A 19,665-nucleotide genomic window follows, 5' to 3' on the forward strand; every position below is an offset into this window, starting at 1 on the left:
TTCAAAGGTAAAACTACTCATTTTTCCTTACTGTACCAGAGTTCTCAAGCTTCCTCCCAGCTATGTGGCAACAACCATTGGCCCCGACCTCCTTCCAGAACGCCTTGCTGTCCCGCCAAGCCTCTGAGTTGATAAAGCAATGAGTTAAGCCATCCACGTGCGGTATTCCTCACTGGCTGCTGTTCCTGCTCTCCCGTTTTTCTTGGCCGAGTTCTTCTATGTCTTTATTTAGTCTGAGACCACAGGGTGTGTCTACCTTGGGTGGACATCCCCATTCAAGACACTGTCCCTGGGAGATACAGGATTGGGATGGTGCACCTCATCAATGCATGAGCTTTCCCTGGTAGGCCTCTGGTCTTTGTACTGAACCAGTCCCCAGGTCCTGATGACATCTGCTCAGCTTCCTTGGGGGCTCCCTCCCATCTTCCTCCACTTTTCCCACCACCTTGGGCCAGTACTTAGCAGAGACCCTGCCTGTATTCTGTTTTCTTAGCACTGGACAGATATCAACACCTCGTCTCCCCAGCCAGGTGGAAGGCCCTAGGAGGCAAGTGAGCGGTTCAGTTCATTCTCATGCCTCTGATCAACAGTGTTTCCTGCCAGCAGAGAGCCCAGCTGTGAGGGGGTCAGAATACACTCAGACACAGACAGCTTTGTGGACAGAAAAAGGCTGTATCGTGAAAAGTCCTTGAGAACTGAACTCTTAGCTTAAAAAGACCAAACTGCCAAGTGGTCCCAAACTCTCAGCCCCAGCCCTGGAAGCCTTACACTGTGGACAAGGCTTGCTCTTCCTCAGCCTGGCCAGCCCACCAGGAACTGCTTTCTGCCCCAAACTACCCACTTCTGAGAAGGATTGGAACACCACATATGTCCCTACCTACCCTGGCCTGAAACCTTGCTTCTCAGAGCTAGCTCAGTGAAGGCTAATCCGACAGTGTAATCCTCAGGCTGTCTATCTGCTCTACAACAGGGGAGGGCTTTCATGCCCCCGAAGCAAAGGCACCCCAAAATCCATACTGCTGAGGGGTCTGGACTAGGGGCAAGTGAGTCTTGTTTTCAAAACCACCGGGTGCAGAAGGGTCAGGTCCGAGGGTCAGGGCAACATATCCTCCCAGAGGCTGGCTTGTTGTTCAGTAAAGAAATCACAACCATTTGGAAGTTGAAACAAGGCCTCTCCAAAACCACTGAGCTCTTGGTGGCTGTGTGGTGCTGCCACAGACTCAGACCCTGCCCAGCACTGAGCCTCAGCAATAGGCTAGTGAAAAATTGTTTGCATGATCTCTTGAGTTTCATCAGCCTCCTGGATTGTTTCGTCTCTACTTTATCCTGAATAGAAGAAAGAGGTAGTATGAAAGTCCAAAGGGGCTTGCAGGTTCTGAATCTAGTGGGGAAGTCAAAGGCTGCCCTATCCATTGCTACTGATGAGGGCAGGACAAGTCAGGAGAAACCACCTATTCCCTATACCCCTGTCCGGGAGCTCCAGAGGATGGGAAGGATCTGCCCCAGTGGTGACTTGGGAATTGCAATTCAAGCTCCCATGTGAGAGCCTGTTAGCTCAGAACAACAGCCAGAGCCAGCAAGCTCCTAGCACGTTCTAAGCAAGGCTATACTTTTCCTGCCTTTTTTGGGTAGTCAGGGCTCTTTGTTTAAAACACACACAAGATTGTCTTTCTGGAGTGTTCTAGGGCAAGACGCCATATTCCTTCAGTTGCTGGAAGCCTCCACCCTTCTACCTCCCCACATGCCACCACCACAGCTCAGGCCACCAAGAAAGACTGGGACACAGAACAGTATACAAGAGTTTATTTAATGATATCTGAATTTAGTTCTATCATGTAGGGCCCACGTTACAAGTTCCATCTGGGTCCATTACAACTCTAACAACAACAACCAAAAAAAAAAAAAAAAAAAAAACCCTTAAAAAAAAAAAAAAAAAAAAAAAGAAAATCCACAACTTTCTCCATGTCATTAAATATATTCATATATAATAACCATAATATATTAGTATGCATTGGAAAGGAACACTGACCCAAACAATATGTCATGGTCACAACTAAACATTTACAATTCTGAGTGAGCAGAATTGGTAACACAGGAAGGCCGGGGTATCCAGAGCAGGAAAGGGGAAGAATGTCCACTGACATAGAGGTGAGGCTGGCTTAGTTTTTTGGCAGGGGCAAGGCCCCACAAAGACAATTTTGATACCCCTGGGGTATGGCATGGCTCTGGTCCACAGGAATGTCTGTCTGTGAACCACGGCCCATCAGTGAGCCTGGTCTGCCCACTCTCTAGGCTTCCTGGATGGAGTCCTTGGAGTGTCGAGACCCTAAAAGAACCATTTCCCAAGCCAGTCCCAAAGGGTCTCTTTTTCAGTCTTGTTCCAGCTTGGGGCAATTCTAAGACAGCCTGTACTCACTGCCTGTATGTAACTAATGAGGCAGAGTTCTAGAAAGTTCCTAAGGCCCTCAGGCCACACCAGGCTTTGCCTCAGGTGTCTGACCCTCCCATCTGAAGGAGCCTACGGTCCTGCCTCCTGCCCTGATTTCTAGGACAGAAAGTCTGGCCCAGAGGCCACAGCTCACAGGGGTGTCCAGGAGCACGCCATTTCCGTTACCCCCACACCATTGTGTGACTGTGTGTCAGCAAAGGAGGCATTCTGATGGCAGGGGCACCAGACTCCACAGCTAGTAAGTGAAAGGACAGCTGAGGAATCTTGACTGGTAAGTGACCAACCTGGTACACCTTTCTTCAAAGACCTACATATCACAGCTCTGTTAATACACTCTCAAACTCAAAGACCTACTTCCATTTTTGTATCCCTTCCTAACTGTACAATAGGATGTCCTCTTTCCTCTTTCCATCTCTTCCCTAGGGTGTGGCCAACAGCAGGGCGAAGACAGCTGTTTCCCCAAGGCTGGCTCTCAGGCAGAGGACAGGTGGACTGGATTCGGGCCAATTACAGAGGTGGCAGCTGTGACCTCATCCATAACCTGGCTCGTCTGATTATTCAACATAAACCTCCAGCAACCAGGCAATCAGGGGCAGGATAGGATTTCCACCAATGCCTTGGTGGATTTCCAGCAAGACGTCTTGTTGCTTAGCTGGACCCCGGCACTAGTTAAGGGGCTTCAGTAGGCACCAGATGAGATTAGGAGTCCAGGCCCATAGGGTGAAGCCGGCCAGGGCAGAAGCTATGCTGGCACAGACATAGGGCAGCTGCTGTGCACTGTGCTACCGTTTGCTGCAGGTGGCACCCAACAAACCACACTGGCTGTGTGAGCCTGGGTAGTGGCCCTTGACCACCAATCTCAGGCTTGGGCCAGGGAAGCCACATGACCCTTCCCTGCCAGCCTCTCTGAAGCCTTACAGCCTGCCTTCCCACACTTGGAGCAGCCAAGCCACCTTCCTGGGCCCTCTCAGATGGCCAACACCTGTCCTTCTGGACTCTGGGACTTCCTGAGGCCGTCCTCTAGGGAAAACATCCCTTGTACCCCATCACTCCTGGTGCCTCCTCCAAAGGTGTTCCTGTGTCTGTCCCAGACCTACTCCAGGCTCTCATCCTCAACATTCTCTAGAGACAAGCTGCCTGGGTCTCAGGGATAACCCCCACCCACTGCGGGAGTGCCAAGGCGGGGCTGACAGAGCTGGTGTGCAACTATGGTAAGGCCAGGGTCTGAGTGTCAATGCTGGTGTGACCTTGTGACATTTCCTTACTGGTGAAAATGAGGACAAGAATCCCTGTCTCATGGGTCTGTGACGAAGACAGGCCAGGAGCATCTGCGTCAAGTGCCTGGCACCAGGGGCGTGCTCAGCAAATGGCAGTGGTGTCGTGGGCGCAAGTGGAAGCAGAGGGAGTCGTGTCAGTAAGGGGCCAAGCTTCGTGCCTGGTCTGGCCCTTTGGGGGCAGCCAAATGGGCAGGGGAAATGAAACCAATTTCCTGACCGAGAGGGAAGCCAGGCCTCTCATCCAATGTGCGGGGCGTGAGGCTAGAGGCCCAAGTGCAGGGAGGCAGGGAAAGGCAAGAGAGGACCGTGAAGCGACCCGAAGAGAAACTTGGAGCTGCCTGCATGGGGACATTAAGCCTCCAAGAGGAAAGAGGGCCAGGCACACAGGAAGACCTGCGGACTGCCACAGAGACATGGAGGAGACTGCCCAGGCTAGACCAAGACAGCTGTGGGCTGCTGAACCTAGTAGCCTGTCCGTTCCCTTTGGGAGCCAGCAGTGAGGGCTGCAATAGCAAGCAGTTACAGCTTCCTTAGACCCCTGCGACCTGACCTCTCCTGGCCTCGGCTACCTGCAGCTGGGACACGCAGGCACCTTGCTGAGCATCCTCCACCCTGTCTTGACTTAAAAGAAGCCCCTTTCCCCAAGCCCAGCCCCAATGGCCTCTACAGCCGCTGGCATTCCAGGCCGGACCAGGCCCTTTCCAGCTGTTGACATTGCTGTTAGGCCTTGTGGGAGCTGATGTCATTACACAAATAGTGTCATTGCCCTAAACCCCGCCAGTACCCCCCCCCCCCTCCCCTGGAAAATGTCATAAAAGGGGCTGTTTCCAAGTTTCCAGCAAGGAAACTCTCTGGGAGGTTTTGGTTTGCAACGCCTCCTCCCACAGGCCACTCCAGCAAAGGCAGTGACCACCCGGCTCGGACTTCTGAGGTGTCCTTAGGCCCTAGGCCCTCTGATGGGCCAGGAGCCTGGGTCAGCCCCACTGGGGTAAGGGCAGGCCCCAGGAGGGGCTTCCCCTCCCTACAGATGGTGAACTCCACCCAGGAGACCAGCCCAGCAGGTGGCAGTGGAGACCCGAAGCTGGCTGATCCCAGTGCCATCTGGCCTTTTGACACAGGGACCTGTTGTCAGAGTCTGGAGTCCTGTGGGAATTCCTAGACAGCAGGTGAGGGAGAAAGGAGCGGGGCACATGACTAGGGTCTGGTGGTGGATTGGTTGCCCCTGCCCAGGCTGCAGGCCCCAAAATTCACAGTTCTTCTCACATCCCTTTCAATAACCATCAAACACAGTGACTGTGGTCCACCACCATGCCATTCTGTGGCCGGGACACCCAGCCCCCTCCACAGCGACCCCCACCTAGCCCTAGGGAAGTGCATCTCTGTTCTGGAAGGAGCGCCATGAGGTAGCTATGTCTTGTCCTCATTTCTCCAGGGCCTGGCCTGTCAATACAGGGTACTTACTGCCATGCGCACAAGGGCACAGCCAAGGGTGTGAGGGTGGGGCTGGGGCGGAGCCGCTGAGGGCCCCGCCCCTCTCAGACTTCGCCCCGCCCCCACCCTCCCCCTCCCAGGAAAACCCCGGGTGGGCCAAGTCCAAGGCCGCCAGCCCCCTGCCAGCGCCCTGCCCCTCCTTGAGCCCGCGCCACCTCCCGGCTAGGCCTTCTTGCACTTGCCCTTCTTCTCCCGCTGCTGGAACTTGCGCAGCCGCCGTGCCCACGTGTCCCGCCACTGGATCACTAGACTGCTCTTATCTGCCACGATGCCACTCTGGTCAGGAGAGTCCTCTGCATTGCCCAGCAGCAGGTACTTCTTGAGGGGCTTAATTTTGGGGCATTTGCACGCGATGTCTCGTGAGCGGATCCACAAGCTCTGGTCACCACGGCGAATGCGACTTGTTCCCTGCTTGTACACGGAGATGATGTTCACCGTGAACTTCCACCAATCCCCGGCTTTGTCCGCCTTCAGGATGTGGATCTGGACAGCTACAAGGAAGCAAGCAGGGTTGTGTGAGCCAGGGCTGGGAAGAGCAGCCAAGTGTCCTGGGATGGGTTGGGCCCTACCTACCTGCACCATGCCTTATAAGAACCCTGGAGAAAACAGTGGGATCTGGAAAGACTGCAGAGGGCTGGCTCCCCCAGTCGGGAGTGGGGGAGCTGGAGCAAAGCTGATCCCAGAACCCCACCTGCCCCTACTCCAAGAAGTGGTGCTCCTGCTTTTGTTGAAGGTGCCACCTAATACTGCCTCTTGGGACAAGTCCCATCTTGTGAGATGTTGGGGCCCACTCTGGGGAAGGTGGCTACTAGCTATCTGGGTAAAATCTACCTGCCTCTGAGAACAGATGGCATCAGTGACAGCCTTGCTGACCCCTCCCAGTCTGGAAAAGAGGAGCACCTCATAGACCTGTACCTCCAAATGTTCCTCCCACTTCTCCCTAAGCTTTAGGATGCACCCATAATGCACCCTGACTTCAACACAATTCAAAGAGCCCATCATGGGATCTTGGTAACCAGCAGGTGGCCAGAGTGCTTCTCCAGGGTCATGAGCCAACCTGAGTCCTCAAAGCCTCCCCAGCTGCTCATCACCCTTGGAACCTCTCAAGTTTAGCCCTCCCCCCCCCCCAGTCTTCTGCCAGTATTCCCCCTTCTGCAGGGGTTCTCAAACCAGAATGTGCCAGACCCCCCCCCCCCCGAGAGCCGCTGGCTCCAGCCCCCCGGGGTTCTGATTCAACAGAACTGGGTGAGGCCAGAGTCCCCCATTTCACACACACTCCCCAGGCTGGCTGATGCTATTGGTCCAGAAGACTTGGAGGATAAATGCCTAATGTGAGGAGCCGCTGCTTCGGAAGGACTGGACGAGGCATTTTCAAGTAGAAGGGAATGTTTGCAAGAAGGAGGTTGGGAGGTGGCTCAGTCAGTGAAGTATCTGTCAGACAAACACTGGGAACATGAGTTCAGAGCTCACAGACAAAGCGGCATGTATGCCTAGGATCCCAGTGCTGGGGGCATGGAGTGAAGGCAGTGGGTCCTTGGGGCTTGGCATGTTCTACGTTCAGTGAGAGACTGTCTCTAAACAGAAGGTGGGGAACAAAGAAAGACCCCCAGATTCAACTTCTGACCTACACAATGCACATATACCTGTGCACACACAGACACATATGTGTGTACACATTAAAAAAAACAACAACAAAAATGGAGGACCTTTGTACAATAAGTGGGTGCAGCACCAGGTTCCATTCAAGAATTTCCTTGGTGCAGGGCTTTGAGGAGCCTTTAAGTGATGGGTCATGTGAATGCATTGGCTTCCCAAACATTGCTGGCTGGAGAACCCTTTCGGTGGCTCATCTTAGAGCCTACTTGGGAATTGCTGGAGAGAGAGGGACACAGAGCCATTCTCCCCTCTATAGACCAGGAAATTCCTAGAGAAGGTCTCAGCTAGGCTGGGCCTCATTCAAGGGAAGCAGCCGTCTTTCCCATCCCCACAGTTAGGGATTCTCTCCTGTGCTGACCCCGTATATCACACCATCCCACATGGCAGAGAAGCATTTATTCCCTGGACCGCAATGAAGATTACCCTACCACTGAATGTACAGAGCCCTCCTGAGAAAGAGCGGCAGTAGCTTCCTGTCCCCAGAGAAGCCCAGCCCAACACTTCCCACCTGGGTCCCTGGGGCTCCAGGTGATCTCCATCAAGGTCTGTGGGGACCTCCCTGCTCCCTTCCTGTGCCCACACCAGCTGGCCAAGGTACTAGGGCAGCAGGGAGCAGACGGCTGGGTGTGGAGGCACACCGGATGCTCCAACTCACCCTCATGGGTGAGGGAAGTAGTGGATTTTCCCATATTTTCATTTCAGCTGTTCCTGGGCATCCTGAACTTTGCACTTCAGTCTGAGGGCTCCAAAGAATGGCTGCCATGGCAACCGTTTCCATGTTTTTGTCACCAAGGGACTCAACACTCAGTGTGAACTCTGAGGGTGGGGGTGGGGAAGTCCTCCAACCTAAAGAACTGACTCTGCAGACAGAGGTCACCCTGGCAACTGAGTACCCCCTCAGCTAAGTGATCCGAGAGTTACTGCCAGAGCCCGGTTTCCCTTCCTGGGGCTGAGCTGAATACAGAATGAGCCTCCCTTGGAACACAGCAGTTTCCCTGTGTGGCAACCCTCAGCTAGCCAGTTTTGTCCCATGTGGGCTGGATGTGTGGAGGCCCCTCTGATTGGATCCTTGAAGATGCAGTCTAATCCCAGATGCCCCCAAGTCCCTCTGCTGGAACCCTAACACCCCTGTACTGTAGAAAATGACTGGATGTAGAGACGGGGCCTTTCCGGAGGCAATTATGATGACGTCATGGGGGTGGGCCCCATTCCAGTATAACTGGTGCCCTTAAGAGATTAGGGCACACAGAGGGGTCCTGAGGCCTCAGCCTGATGAATAGGCTTGAGAGGGTCTTAGTTTTACAGAAAAGAGCTAGCTGGACAAGGTCTAGCCTTGGACTGGGTCCCCAGATTCCCCAGGACACTTTGCTTCTTACTGGGATCCCTGCAACAGCATGGCTCTGAAGATCAGTATCGCTGGCAACCTCAAGACCCATCTTTGCCTCAGACCTCTCTCACTCAAGTGAATTATTCTGGAAAGGCAGCAGCCTCTGCCTCCATTCCCTAGAAACAACTAATGCAGGCCCCCAAAGTACCTGTTTTATCTGAGCCCTGAAGGTCCCCACTGGACACTGCTAAGTTCAAGAATTAAGAAGCTGAAGAAATGGCATTTGTGAGCCTTCTGTCCCCAGCAGATCTAGCTACTTCTGTGGTTGGGGACCTTCCTAGCTACAGGCTGAGACAGCATAGGCCCAGGGGCAGGGGAGGTTGGCAGTAGGATTCGTGTGATTATGCTGGAAAAAATCCACGTTTCCGCTGCCCTTGGCAACGCCTCCGCACATTACAAAGCCCACCAAGTATGAACTGCACACGCAGCGCATGGGCCAAGCCCCCGCAGTGCACATACCGCTGAAAAGATTCAAAATACACATTGCAACGGCGACCTCAAACAGACCTGCTCTGTGCGCTTAGGGAGCGTGCGCTCTGGCAGCCGCGTGGCACACACCAGGGCTGCTGTCACCTCTGACCGGCTGCTGGCTGCTGCCTTGATCAGGAATGACCAAGGTCCCCAGACTATACCTAGATGTGTTATGTGATACCATGTGGCCAGGTGACAGAGCACAGCTAAAGCAGTTGTGGGTTCCACCCTCACGAGCAGATCAGTACCCCTCTAAGAGGCTTAAATGAGCCCTTGTGCCTCTCTACCATGTGACACAAGAAGGAGGCATTCTGGAAGCAGAGGACAGCCCCAACCAGACATTGGCCCTGCTGGTACCTTGATCTCAGAATTCCTAGCCACCAAGACTGCAATCCATAGATTTCTATACCGTCAACTCTACTTTGTTAGAGTACCGCAAATGGCCACACAATGAAACCCCTCCCCCCCTCCCCTCCAATCCCCACCACCCCTACCACCCCACCCCCCACCCCCGTTAGCCAGAGTGCTAAACTCCTATTTTTAGGCTAATATTCTGAGGTTATCCTGTACAAGGCTGGGAACACAGGGTTCACATGAGGTCTCCTCCATGCGGGAAGGAGGGAGAGGAGATGATTCACAGCAAGGTGACCATGGACATGTGGAGCACACAGGAGCCCTTAAATTACAAGTTGCTGTTGGAATGAAAGAAGATCTCAGGTCCACAGGACTCAGACTTGGCAAAGCCACCTATGCTGCTCCTGCTGTAGGGGCTGGGTAGAAGGCCAAGGGTAGAGAAGGGTGTCTAAGGGGCAGGCCCAGGGCAGCCATGTCTCTTTTGGGTACAGAGGGCATAAACCAACCTGCTGCCTACACATATCCCTAGCTGCAGTTCCAGGCTTGGCCTACTATGGAAGCGAGGGAATGGCCCACCCTTCCCCAGAGCCTCAACTTCCTACTAAAGTCCAGCACCTGGGAAATTCTCAGGCCATTAAAGGCAACTTGAAGCACGAGGAGCCCCTGGCCATACTCTGTGCTTGGAGTCTGCATGGACGTGGGAAGTTGCTGTACTCTCCCCAGAACCAGTTCACTCAAAACCCACCTCCCTTCCTGCCCCACTCCAGCTCTGGCCCGGGGCCATCAGGACCTGCAAGGAGCTCCAGGCCTTCCAAGAACTTGGCAGTGGCAGGAGGAAGCGGGAGCTGATGACCCTGCACAGAGGTTTGAAGGACTTGCTGCTGAGATCAAAGGTCTCCACCTAGGCTTGGTTCTAGGAAAGCTGTCTGGCCTATGAAGAGCAGGCAGCCACCTCGGTTGGCTAATTCATGAGTAGCTGAGAGCCCACAGATGAAGAGGAAGGCCAGAACAACTGTTCTCCTAGACCACTCCCCTCTCTCCAGCACTTCTGTGGGGGAAGCTTCTTGCCTTCTAGAGCTTTCCAGGATTTATAGGCTGCTCAGAGTGGGCCCTAGGGGCCACCCACGGCTGCCCCTCCTAAGGGCCACCCCTTCCTTCCCCATCACCTCCCTGCCCACCTATACTTTCCTAGCTAAGGAAGGGTTGTCTGTCACCCGCAGGCCTCAGAGACAGCAGCCAGGAAAGATGGGGGAGGACACCAATCCCACAGAAACATTAAAATCAAGAGCCCTGTAAATCTCCAGGTGGAAAGAGCATGCCGTGAGCCTCCGCTGTTTCCATGAAACGCAGCCCTGTGTGCGCACTTGCAGGCCAGCATCAAGCCTCGCTCCCAGGGCTTCTGTATGGAGAGAGTGGCACCCGAGGAGGCTGACACCCATCAGAAGCTGTAGCAGCCATCCTACCTGCCACTCATCAGTAAGGTAGGGACTCACCCTGACCAGACCCAGAAGCCAGCCACACCGCCTTGACATCCTGCTACTCCACTCTTGAGAGGGGAGAGACCACCTCCTGGAATAAGGCCCATCTAAGAACCATCTTAGAGGAAGGCATCAGCCCTGGCCCTGAGCAAGAGGTAGCCTACCTGGCTCAAGCCACTGTGTCAGTGACCTTTGTTACTTGACAAAATATCTGAGCAATCAACTTAAAAGGAGACACTTTATCTGGGCCCACAGCTTCGGGGGTCATGGTGCATGTCCCCTGTGGGCTCCACTGCTTAAGGCCCAATGGTAAAGCCAGACACGGTGGTGAGAACATGCTGAGCACAGCTGCTTAGCACCTGGCAGCCAGGGAGCAGACAGCAAGCCAAGGGGTGGGGACAAGATGTAGTTTGTATGGGTACAGCGCCAGGACCCACTCATTTCAACCAGGTCTCACCTCCTAAGTTTCCAACCTTGGGGAGGCATTGCATATGCAAACTGTAAAGCCCACTGTACTCCGATTCCCAAGTGTGACGCTGGGGTGGCCTCATCTGGAGGACTGGCCTCTGCTGCCCTTTGCCCCTCTGCTTGTCTCATTGGATAAATTGGGCTGCCAGAAGGACATCCCACCTCAGAATACCTCGCACGATCCCATGAGCTGCTCCATCCACCCAAACCTGCCTCCCATACTGGCTAGACCCCCAGTCCACCCAACTGGCCACGTGCAAAGGGACACTGGAGAGAGCAAAGCCTGCTGGGTATTCAGAACCTTGCTAAGGGGAAGCAGACAGTGAGTGATCCCCAGGCCCGAGGTCTTGGCAAAGATGGGCTCAAGCCTCTGAAAGAGAGGTGGTAAACAGCCTCTCCCTGTGACTCAGGTCCAGGCCCCCATCACCCCAGCCCCCTCCAGGATTCACAGAAAGCCTAGTGCTGAGCGGGTTTCTAGACAGCTCAAGACAGCAGATGGATACCCATTCTACAGAAGAGGACAGTGCACAAAGAAACCCCTTGAGTAAATGTTGCTAACCTCCATTTCCATCTCGAGGCTCCAGCTCCAGGAAGCTACATAAGAACAAAGAGCAGCCTCATCCTCCCAGATGCCTTGGCTAGAATGGCACTACCACGCTGCCCCAAGATACCTACATCTGGAGTTCTGTCCCATGCTGGACCAGAACCAACATGCCTCATCCATAATGGGCTTGGCTTATGAATATCTACAAGTTCCTTAAAGTCAAACCGCCCTCCAAACTCACTTCTCCCAGAGACATAAAGTGCCTGGGGTCCTCTTGCAGGAACCACAGTACAAAAGCTAACAGTGCTACACACTGTAGAGGGCTGGGTCCTGCCATGATGGGCAGCAGAGCTGGTCTCCCTGGATGAAGCAGTTCACGTGTGAGAGCTTGAGAGGGATAGTAACCCTCCAAAGAAGCAGGCCATGCTTCTTTGAGAAGCATGGGGCATCTATGCTTGGGGGCATCCTCCAAGACTACAGATAGGGAGAAACTGATGTGTCTATGAAGACTGCTGGAAAGGAAGCCCGGGACCAGAGACTGACATGTTGGGGGTCCTTGCAACAGAGACTGCAATCCCTGAGATGCCTACCCCTACTCTGCTCTGGCTCACTAGACTCATTGGCTAGACCATCTACTCTGAACCTCTATACAATGGGAAAAGACACTGTTTCCCAGATAACCTCTGTGGTTTCTCTGAGCCATCCCGAGCCATGTCTCCCTCCCCAAAAACACAGGAGACCACAAGAAGCAAAAACAGAACAAAACAGACCAGCACACGAGGCAGAGGAGGGCCTGGTGTTGCCCACATGCAGAACAGCCATCTCCCCCTTCTGGAGTGGCTGAAGCGACAGTGGCGGGGTTCCAGGCTCAAGGCTGGGAAGGGCTGCAGAGTCACCCTGCTTGCACCAGCCCCCACCTAGCTCCTGGGGGGGGGGGCACTTTCTTGTGGGCACAGAACCTTTGCTGTCCAGCTGTCACTGGGGCTGCCTGGCCTTTCCTGCCCAACCTGGTGGTCACCCACATTCCACAACCTCAGGCTGACTCATGCAGATCCAGCTCCACATCTGGCATCCATATGTGGTTGGCACTCTTTGGGGTGGTGGTGGGGGGGGAGTGACACATCTGGCTGGAGAAACAGGAGGATCCTCAGGGGGCCAGTGACCCCAGGGAGGGTCAGCAAGTCTCTGAAATGCCATGCTGCATGCTGCTGTCTGGTTTGTGCCCTGTTCCCTCAACCAGAGGCTGTCCAGGTGACAGAGCTCTCCCCAGAAATCACTACCAGCAGCCTCTGGCTCACATCAGAGCCTTGCCTCGAAAAGATAGCCCTGGGGCACGCTAATACCTATGCCCATACCCAGTGTCACTGGGGTAGACATACTAAATTCACCTCCATGGCATGGCTGCTAAGGTATCTGGCTCTCTGAAGGGACTGAAGCTGCGGAGAAACACTTGATCCCAGGATCACTGAGGAGGAGGAGGAGGAGGAGGAGGAGGATGCTCATGAGGTGGCAAAACTCCATGTCCGCAGCCAGGAGACCCCCACTACCTTCTTCCCAGTCTGAGCCAAGAGACCAGAGCTGGGCTAGCACTGTGTGGCCTGTCATTCAAAGCAGAACTTCCACCATAACAGTACCGTCGCCACGACGACCATCCCGATCCATTTCAGCACCTCGTGATCCATTCACTTCCACATCTGCCGCCTCTTTTCCCACTCACCACCACAAATCCACCTCCTCAGGGCCCTCCTCCATCCCTGCCGCCATCACTGCCCCTCACTATGTGGTCGCCTCTGCCCACCAGCTCGGGCTCCCCGCCCTGGGGACCGTGCCTTCTTCCTGGCCCATCAAGATGCTTTTGTGGCTTTTCCTCCAAGTCTGATCTGGAGCTGAGAGCCAGTGTTCCACTAGGGTATGAAGTTGTGAGCCCTCTAAGGGCTGTACGTCTCCTCCAGGCTGCCAAAAGCTAAACCACCAGCATGGGGAAGGAGAAAGCTCAGGCCTAGGATTCCAGAGTGCCCAATACCAGGTTTGCAATTTTACCTTATTGGACCTTGGTGAGCCTCGGGAGTAAGAACTCCTCCCCACCTCCCACATGGCTGATGAAGGAAGGGTGAAGCAGGGCTAGCAGGTATTCCCAAGAGCCATCTGGGGAGCCCAGCTCTGGCTTGGCTAGCCTCACCCTACTACATTTTCACTGACTGCAGACATTCTTAGGCACAAAGGCATGCTGAGATACACCAGAGCTCTCAGCTCAGGCTACCAGGGCCACGGCACACATGCCACACAGGGCCAAGATGCCTGCCCACAGCACTTCCCCTCAAGCTGCGTCCTCTGAAACCACCGGCACAGGCTGTCAGGTGGAACACTTGAGGCTCGTGTGAAAGCATCTTGAGTTTTCCATCCGATAGTGCCAAAATGTCTCTCAACAAGGGGGTGACTAATAAACATTTCTGGGAATGAAGCACTTTTCCAAGAATTGGCAAGAGGAAGATGATCTCACCTTTCACAAGAAGAGCTGATGTGCATCCCAAGGAGAAGGAAGAGGACACTTAGGTTCCCTGGGCAGCTGCTAGAGGACAGGCGTCACCCTCAGTGGGGTCACAGCGGTTTCTGCACACAGATGTAAGCAGCCCAGGAGGCCGATTCTGAGCTCGCTCTCTCCTCCCTACCCCCCTCACCCTACCCTCTTACACCCAGCACCCCTGCCCTCCTGATTCTCAGACCTCACCAGCCAGTTTCCAGCTTCTGGGCACAGACACTTTCCCCACTACTAAGGATCCCTGCTTTGTGAGCCCAGGCTACTCACACTCCCTCCTCTGTAAGGCCAAACCAGGCTCTGGACAGTCCCACTCAGGATTCTTCTGGGACTTCTATCATATAGGTCTCTTCTAAATGTATACTCCCTGAGGGTCAGCCCGTGTGCCATGCACATCTGTGAGTACAGTACCCAGGGCAGGGCCCGGGGCTCTTAGTGAATGTACGTAGAGGGAAGATCTTGAGGGTGGGAGTGGGATAAAGTACCAAGACTCCCTGGGTCCCTATGGCAGGACCACCCCATGCCTGTGTTGTGTTGCAGGTGGGTGGTATCTGTGAGAAGCAGTTCAGTGCGGGTGGGTGGGTGGAGGGGGGGCCTGCAGTCCTGGAGGTAAGGGGAAGCATGTGTACACACACACACCATCCCACACCCCGTCCCACAAAAAAAGGGTCCTTCCAGAATGGGGTTTTCTGAGACTCTCACAAAGAATAAAAGCTGTCTTTATGGCAGGGGTTCTACACTTGGCTTGGCCTTGGTTTTTGAGTATCTGTAAGGTAAGTTGGATTCCCCTAGAGGGCAACAGAGGACTGAGGTGGCTTAGCAGAGAGGGGGGCAGGTGATGGATGACCTGATCTCCATGCACTACTGATAGCCCTTTTAGACATGGTGCCCAGGACTTGGATATCATGTCCCTTTGATGTGAAGAAGCAGAAGCCCAGACTGGCGAAGCTTACACATAGGAAAGGAATGAACCGTCTTCCCCACCAGGGGGTCTCTCTAGATGGGGGCCAGCAGCCTGCCAAGGCCCTGTCATGAGGCTCTCTCTGACCCCCATTTTTCCTTGTCTTGCCTGATATCCACCTACCCAAGCTTGGTCTGGCACACCTTGGGCCGCCCAGCCAGTATCTTCCCATAGTCCTCCTGGGGCTGCAGGTTTCTGCCCACTGGCTACCACCCAGGATGAGCGGAGCCTGAAAGAGAGCTCTCTAGCTGCCCCAGGTCAAGCCTCACTTGGTGGGGCTGGAGGAGAAAGGGGCTCTTCTCTCAGCAGGGATGGCAAAACCCAGGTTCTAATTAGCAGCTTCTGGAACATCCAAGTGCCCTGGATGTGAAGGAAATGTGTTTCCTAATTGGCCCCCTGCCAGAGTGTCAGTCAGCAAGCAAGCAGGGATCAGGCAGCCTCTGAGCCAGCTCCCTTGGCCTGGCCTCACCTCCTCTGTGTCTGGGCAGGTTCTCTACTGTCCTTCTCCAGTCAATCTTCTCCCTGGGCTGGCCAGACCTTCCAAGTACAGGAGGGCCGCCTAGACACACTTCACCCGGGCTATGCGGGTCCAACAAGGATGCACAGAAGGGTCTCCCCAGCCCAGCAAAGCCCAATGAGAGGCTTTCCCCCAGTCTCAGTGCAAGGTTCACACTGCGGGGCAAGTCCTGTAGTATTCACTGCCCACCACCCTGTCTATCCCACTATGGTCTACCATGTACAATCTTCTCAAACCAGGCTTCCAGAGGCCCTACGTATCCCATAGTGCCTGGCTCTTCTGAGCCCTCTGTGGAACTTACATGACCCCATGGTAGACACTGAGCTGCACCGAAGAAACTAGACTTGCTTCAAATGACCTTATTGCAAAAGGGCAGCCCTGAAACCAGAAACCTCTGCAGTGGTTATGTCTTTATGGAGCGGAACCTTTATGGAGCGGAACATCCCCAGCATAAGAGTACTGAGAGGTGATAGAGCCCTTTGGAGGTATGCTGGGTCCAGAGGGGTTCATCTCATTAGGGTTCCCCATGAAATGTAGTTAGGATCTTAAGAGCAGGTTATACAAGATACCTGGCTCCTTGGGTCGCCTCGTCTCTTCCATGGCATACTCTACCATGGGTTGACACAGCCAAGGCCCTCATTAGAAGCTGAGTGGATGCAGGTGCCGTGCTCTTGGACGTCAGAAACCATGAGCCAAAAATAGACCTCAGATATTTTGTTAGGGAAACAGAAAACGGACTAACTCAGACCCTCCCAAGGCTGCTGGAGAAGAAGCAGAGCCTGGCAGTGACAGTAGAGGCAAGGCATGTTCATGCTTCGTCAGCCCTGAAAAGGTGTACCAGAAAAGAGAGGCCAATGTGGAGCCCAGAGGCCATACCCAACCCTTCCCTACCCAAAAAGAATGCTTCCTGCTGACTACGGGAACACCCACTGCATGCGGGGTCAGCAAAGCCCCAGACTTAAATTCGTAAAGAAAAGTCACCATTAACCTGGTGTAGACAAGGGCACTACCAGAGGCCAGGGTGACCCTGGAAAATTAGGTGGAGGAGAGCGAAACCAGATTAAGTCCAAAAGAATCAGGTGGAACATGGAACCCATGTCAGGAACTTTAGAGTTCCCTCCTTCTGTCTAAAGAACAGAATCGACACCGTGGGTCAGCACTTTGCAAAGATAACTCAACCCTACCCCACCCCAGCCCACTCAATACCCTCCCCAGATAGCTCCACCCTGAACCCTATCCATTCCTCCTCAAGCAGGCCAACCCCCTCCCATTCCTGACCCAGTGCTGGGAGCAGTGAGTTGGCCCTCACATTCCTGGCTGCACCTGGCCTTCTGCTTTGCCAGGAGCATCGATCAGGCTTCAAGGCCAAAGCCTGGGAGAGCACAGGAGCCACAGATTCTCGGCCCACAGAGACCGGGGGTGGTGGTGGTGGCATTTTGGGGCCTACTTCTATCAGTCTATGGCAGAGATCGGGGGTAGACCTGAGAGGTCAGATCCTCCTGTACTCGCCACCCCAGCTTGAGGGAGACAATTGCCTTCTTTATTTTTCAAGGACAGCAAGCTCAGGTTTGTTCTGCAGTGGGAGCTGGAAGCTTCTGCAGTGCTCTGGGGTGATCATTCTTTAAGGGGTCTGTTCTTTGGGACGCTGGCCCTGGATGGACCCCTGGTGGAAGGTGGGGCTCGAATCTGGATGCCCACAACCTGGCAATCTGTGAATCAATACCTAAAACCTGCATGTTGCTCTTTCTTGGTTTGGGGGAAGGTCACATGGCCTGTGACAAGTGGGGCTGTCTGGCTTCTTGGGGTCCTCTCTGGCTTCAGTGTGAGAGGTATACATGTGCATGCTCACAGTAAAATGAGGTTTCAGAAATTCTTGAAATTCCTTTGTGCCCAATCATGAATTTCTATATGCTGAGAAGCCCTGGCCGAATAAAGGAGAAAACTGCAAGTCTGGCTCAAGCTGGTCCAGTGTGGACCCCCATGGGGCATGGTTTCCCCTTGAAAACCTCGGGAACTGCTCAGGGTCCTCAGGGTGGGGATGAAGGTGGGAACAGCTTACAGTGCAGACTCCTCATCTTGCCACGGCCCAAGGAAACCCCTAAACAGCCCTTGGTTCTCACCCACACCAGTGCTGGAGAACCTCACTCAAGCAGGAGACTTGAGACAGAGGGCAGGGAATGAACAGGGACACAGAAGGGTAGAGAGCAAATGAGCGGACTGCAGCCACACAGCCCTTTGGGGCTGAGTCAACAGAGTCTGGGCTAGGAATCTCAGCCTCGATGGCCCCTGCTGATCTGGAGCCCCCACCCTCAACCCCCGTGCAGGGCAACTGGGAGAATCCAGGCTCCTGTGGCTTCCCTGACACTGGAGAGAGGTGGTATTCTTGAATTTCATGGATCCCAGGGACTCTGTGTCATGAATCCCTTGCAAAGCCACCCCAGAGGAGTGCCCCACCACACCCTCCCCCCACACTCACCCCCCACACACCCCCACACCCCACATACCCCCCACCCTTCCACACCCCCCATCTCTCACTCCACACACACCCACACTCCCTCCACCCCCCACATCCCTCACTCCCCACACACACCCCACTCCCTCCACACACCCCCACACTCCCCCATCCCTCCATATACCCCTCACTCCACACACACCCCCCCCACACTCCCCCCCACCCCCCACACTCCTCACTCCACACACACACATCCCCCCCCACACACACCCACACTCCCCCCACACACACACCCACACTCCCCCCACACATACCCACACTCCCCCCCATCCACCCCCACACCCCTCACTCCACACTCCCCCACACCCCACACTCCCCCCCATACCCCACACTCCCCAACACTCCCCCCACACCCCCCCACACCCCCCCCACACCCCTCACTCCACACACCCCCCCACACTCCCCCCACACCCCTCACTCCACACACACACACACCCCACACTCTCCCCCCACACACCCACCCCCTCACCCCCCCACACACTCACCATAGTCCTTCCTACAGTATCTCTTCATGTTCATCTTCAACTTCCCTTTGGAGGCCTTGCAATAGGAGTCACAGTCTGCAGGGAGGACACAGACAGACACTCATTAGGCCACTCAAGAATGGGCTGGTGGCCGAGCGGGGCCACCTCCCTAGATACCCAGTGGTATCCGTGGGCCAGGCCAAGTGGGTGGCCGTTCAGGACAGGCTGGCTTTCTAAAAGAGGCCAGTGGCACAAAGGCCACCCCTCTCCCGTCAGCCCGGTGGAGTATCTCAGCTTCCACGAGAGCCTTCCGGACCACTGTATCATGCCACCCAGAGTTTCCAAGCACCGCACCAATTCCTTCTGCCTTAAGAGTCAGCCAGGGCCTGACTAAAGCAGATAGAGGCCTCATTGTCGCGCTGCCGTCGGGGTCTGTGTCCGGCGCTGGCTTTCATGGCATGAAGCCTCTGGCTGGGGTTAGGCCCCAACAAAAGAGGTCACAGGGGAAATTAGCAGCCCATGAGACGTTTGAAAACCCCTTTGGTGTCCACTCCAGTGAAGTGTGCAAATAAAATACCCACGAAAAGAGTTTAGCCCTAATGGGCCCTCCCGCTGAGAGGCAGGGCTGCTGGCCACTGGCTGCTGGCCATACCTGCTGGCCACAGCTTTGGGGGTTCCAGGCTCTAAGAGAGCCAGGCAGGCAGCAGATGCAAAGTTTATAAGTCCTGCAATGGTTTTGTTGGCCCCACCTCCAAGGGCAGCCTAACCTTGCCCTCTCCTGCCAGCCATTTCTGCTTGTAGGAAACAAGGTGATGTCCTCTCTTGAGGAGATCAGTAGGATAGCCTGACGGGAAGCTGCCAGCCACCTGCCCTGCCTGCATCGCTGTACATGCTGGATCTCCCGAAAAGTCTTACAGTTGGTTTCTCATGTAACTGTTATTACTCCCATTGGGCAGGTAAGAAAACTGAGGCTCAGAGTTAGGTAAGCCACCTACCAAGGTCAACAAGGGAGAAAGGAATGATGCATGTGGGAATACAGAACAGGAGGGCAGGTGCATGCCACTACTATCTGCCACCAGCCTGTGGCTCAGATCTGCAGG

The 19,665-nt window shown here is 54.6% G+C and overlaps 1 protein-coding gene across 1 annotated transcript in view; it reads right to left on the minus strand.

The window, feature by feature from the left end:
* Positions 1-1,954: 1,954 nt before the first annotated feature.
* Ntn1 (netrin 1) overlaps positions 1,955-19,665 on the minus strand; it is a 198,457-nt gene continuing 180,746 nt past the window's right edge. The window contains 2 exon segments of the mRNA XM_036197259.1: positions 1,955-5,708; positions 18,587-18,661. Of these exon segments, the coding sequence (XP_036053152.1) occupies positions 5,380-5,708; positions 18,587-18,661 (404 nt within the window). The 3' untranslated portion in view covers positions 1,955-5,379.

Source organism: Onychomys torridus, chromosome 8 (genome assembly GCF_903995425.1).
Source record: "Onychomys torridus chromosome 8, mOncTor1.1, whole genome shotgun sequence".
Classification (NCBI taxonomy): Eukaryota; Metazoa; Chordata; class Mammalia; order Rodentia; family Cricetidae; genus Onychomys; species Onychomys torridus.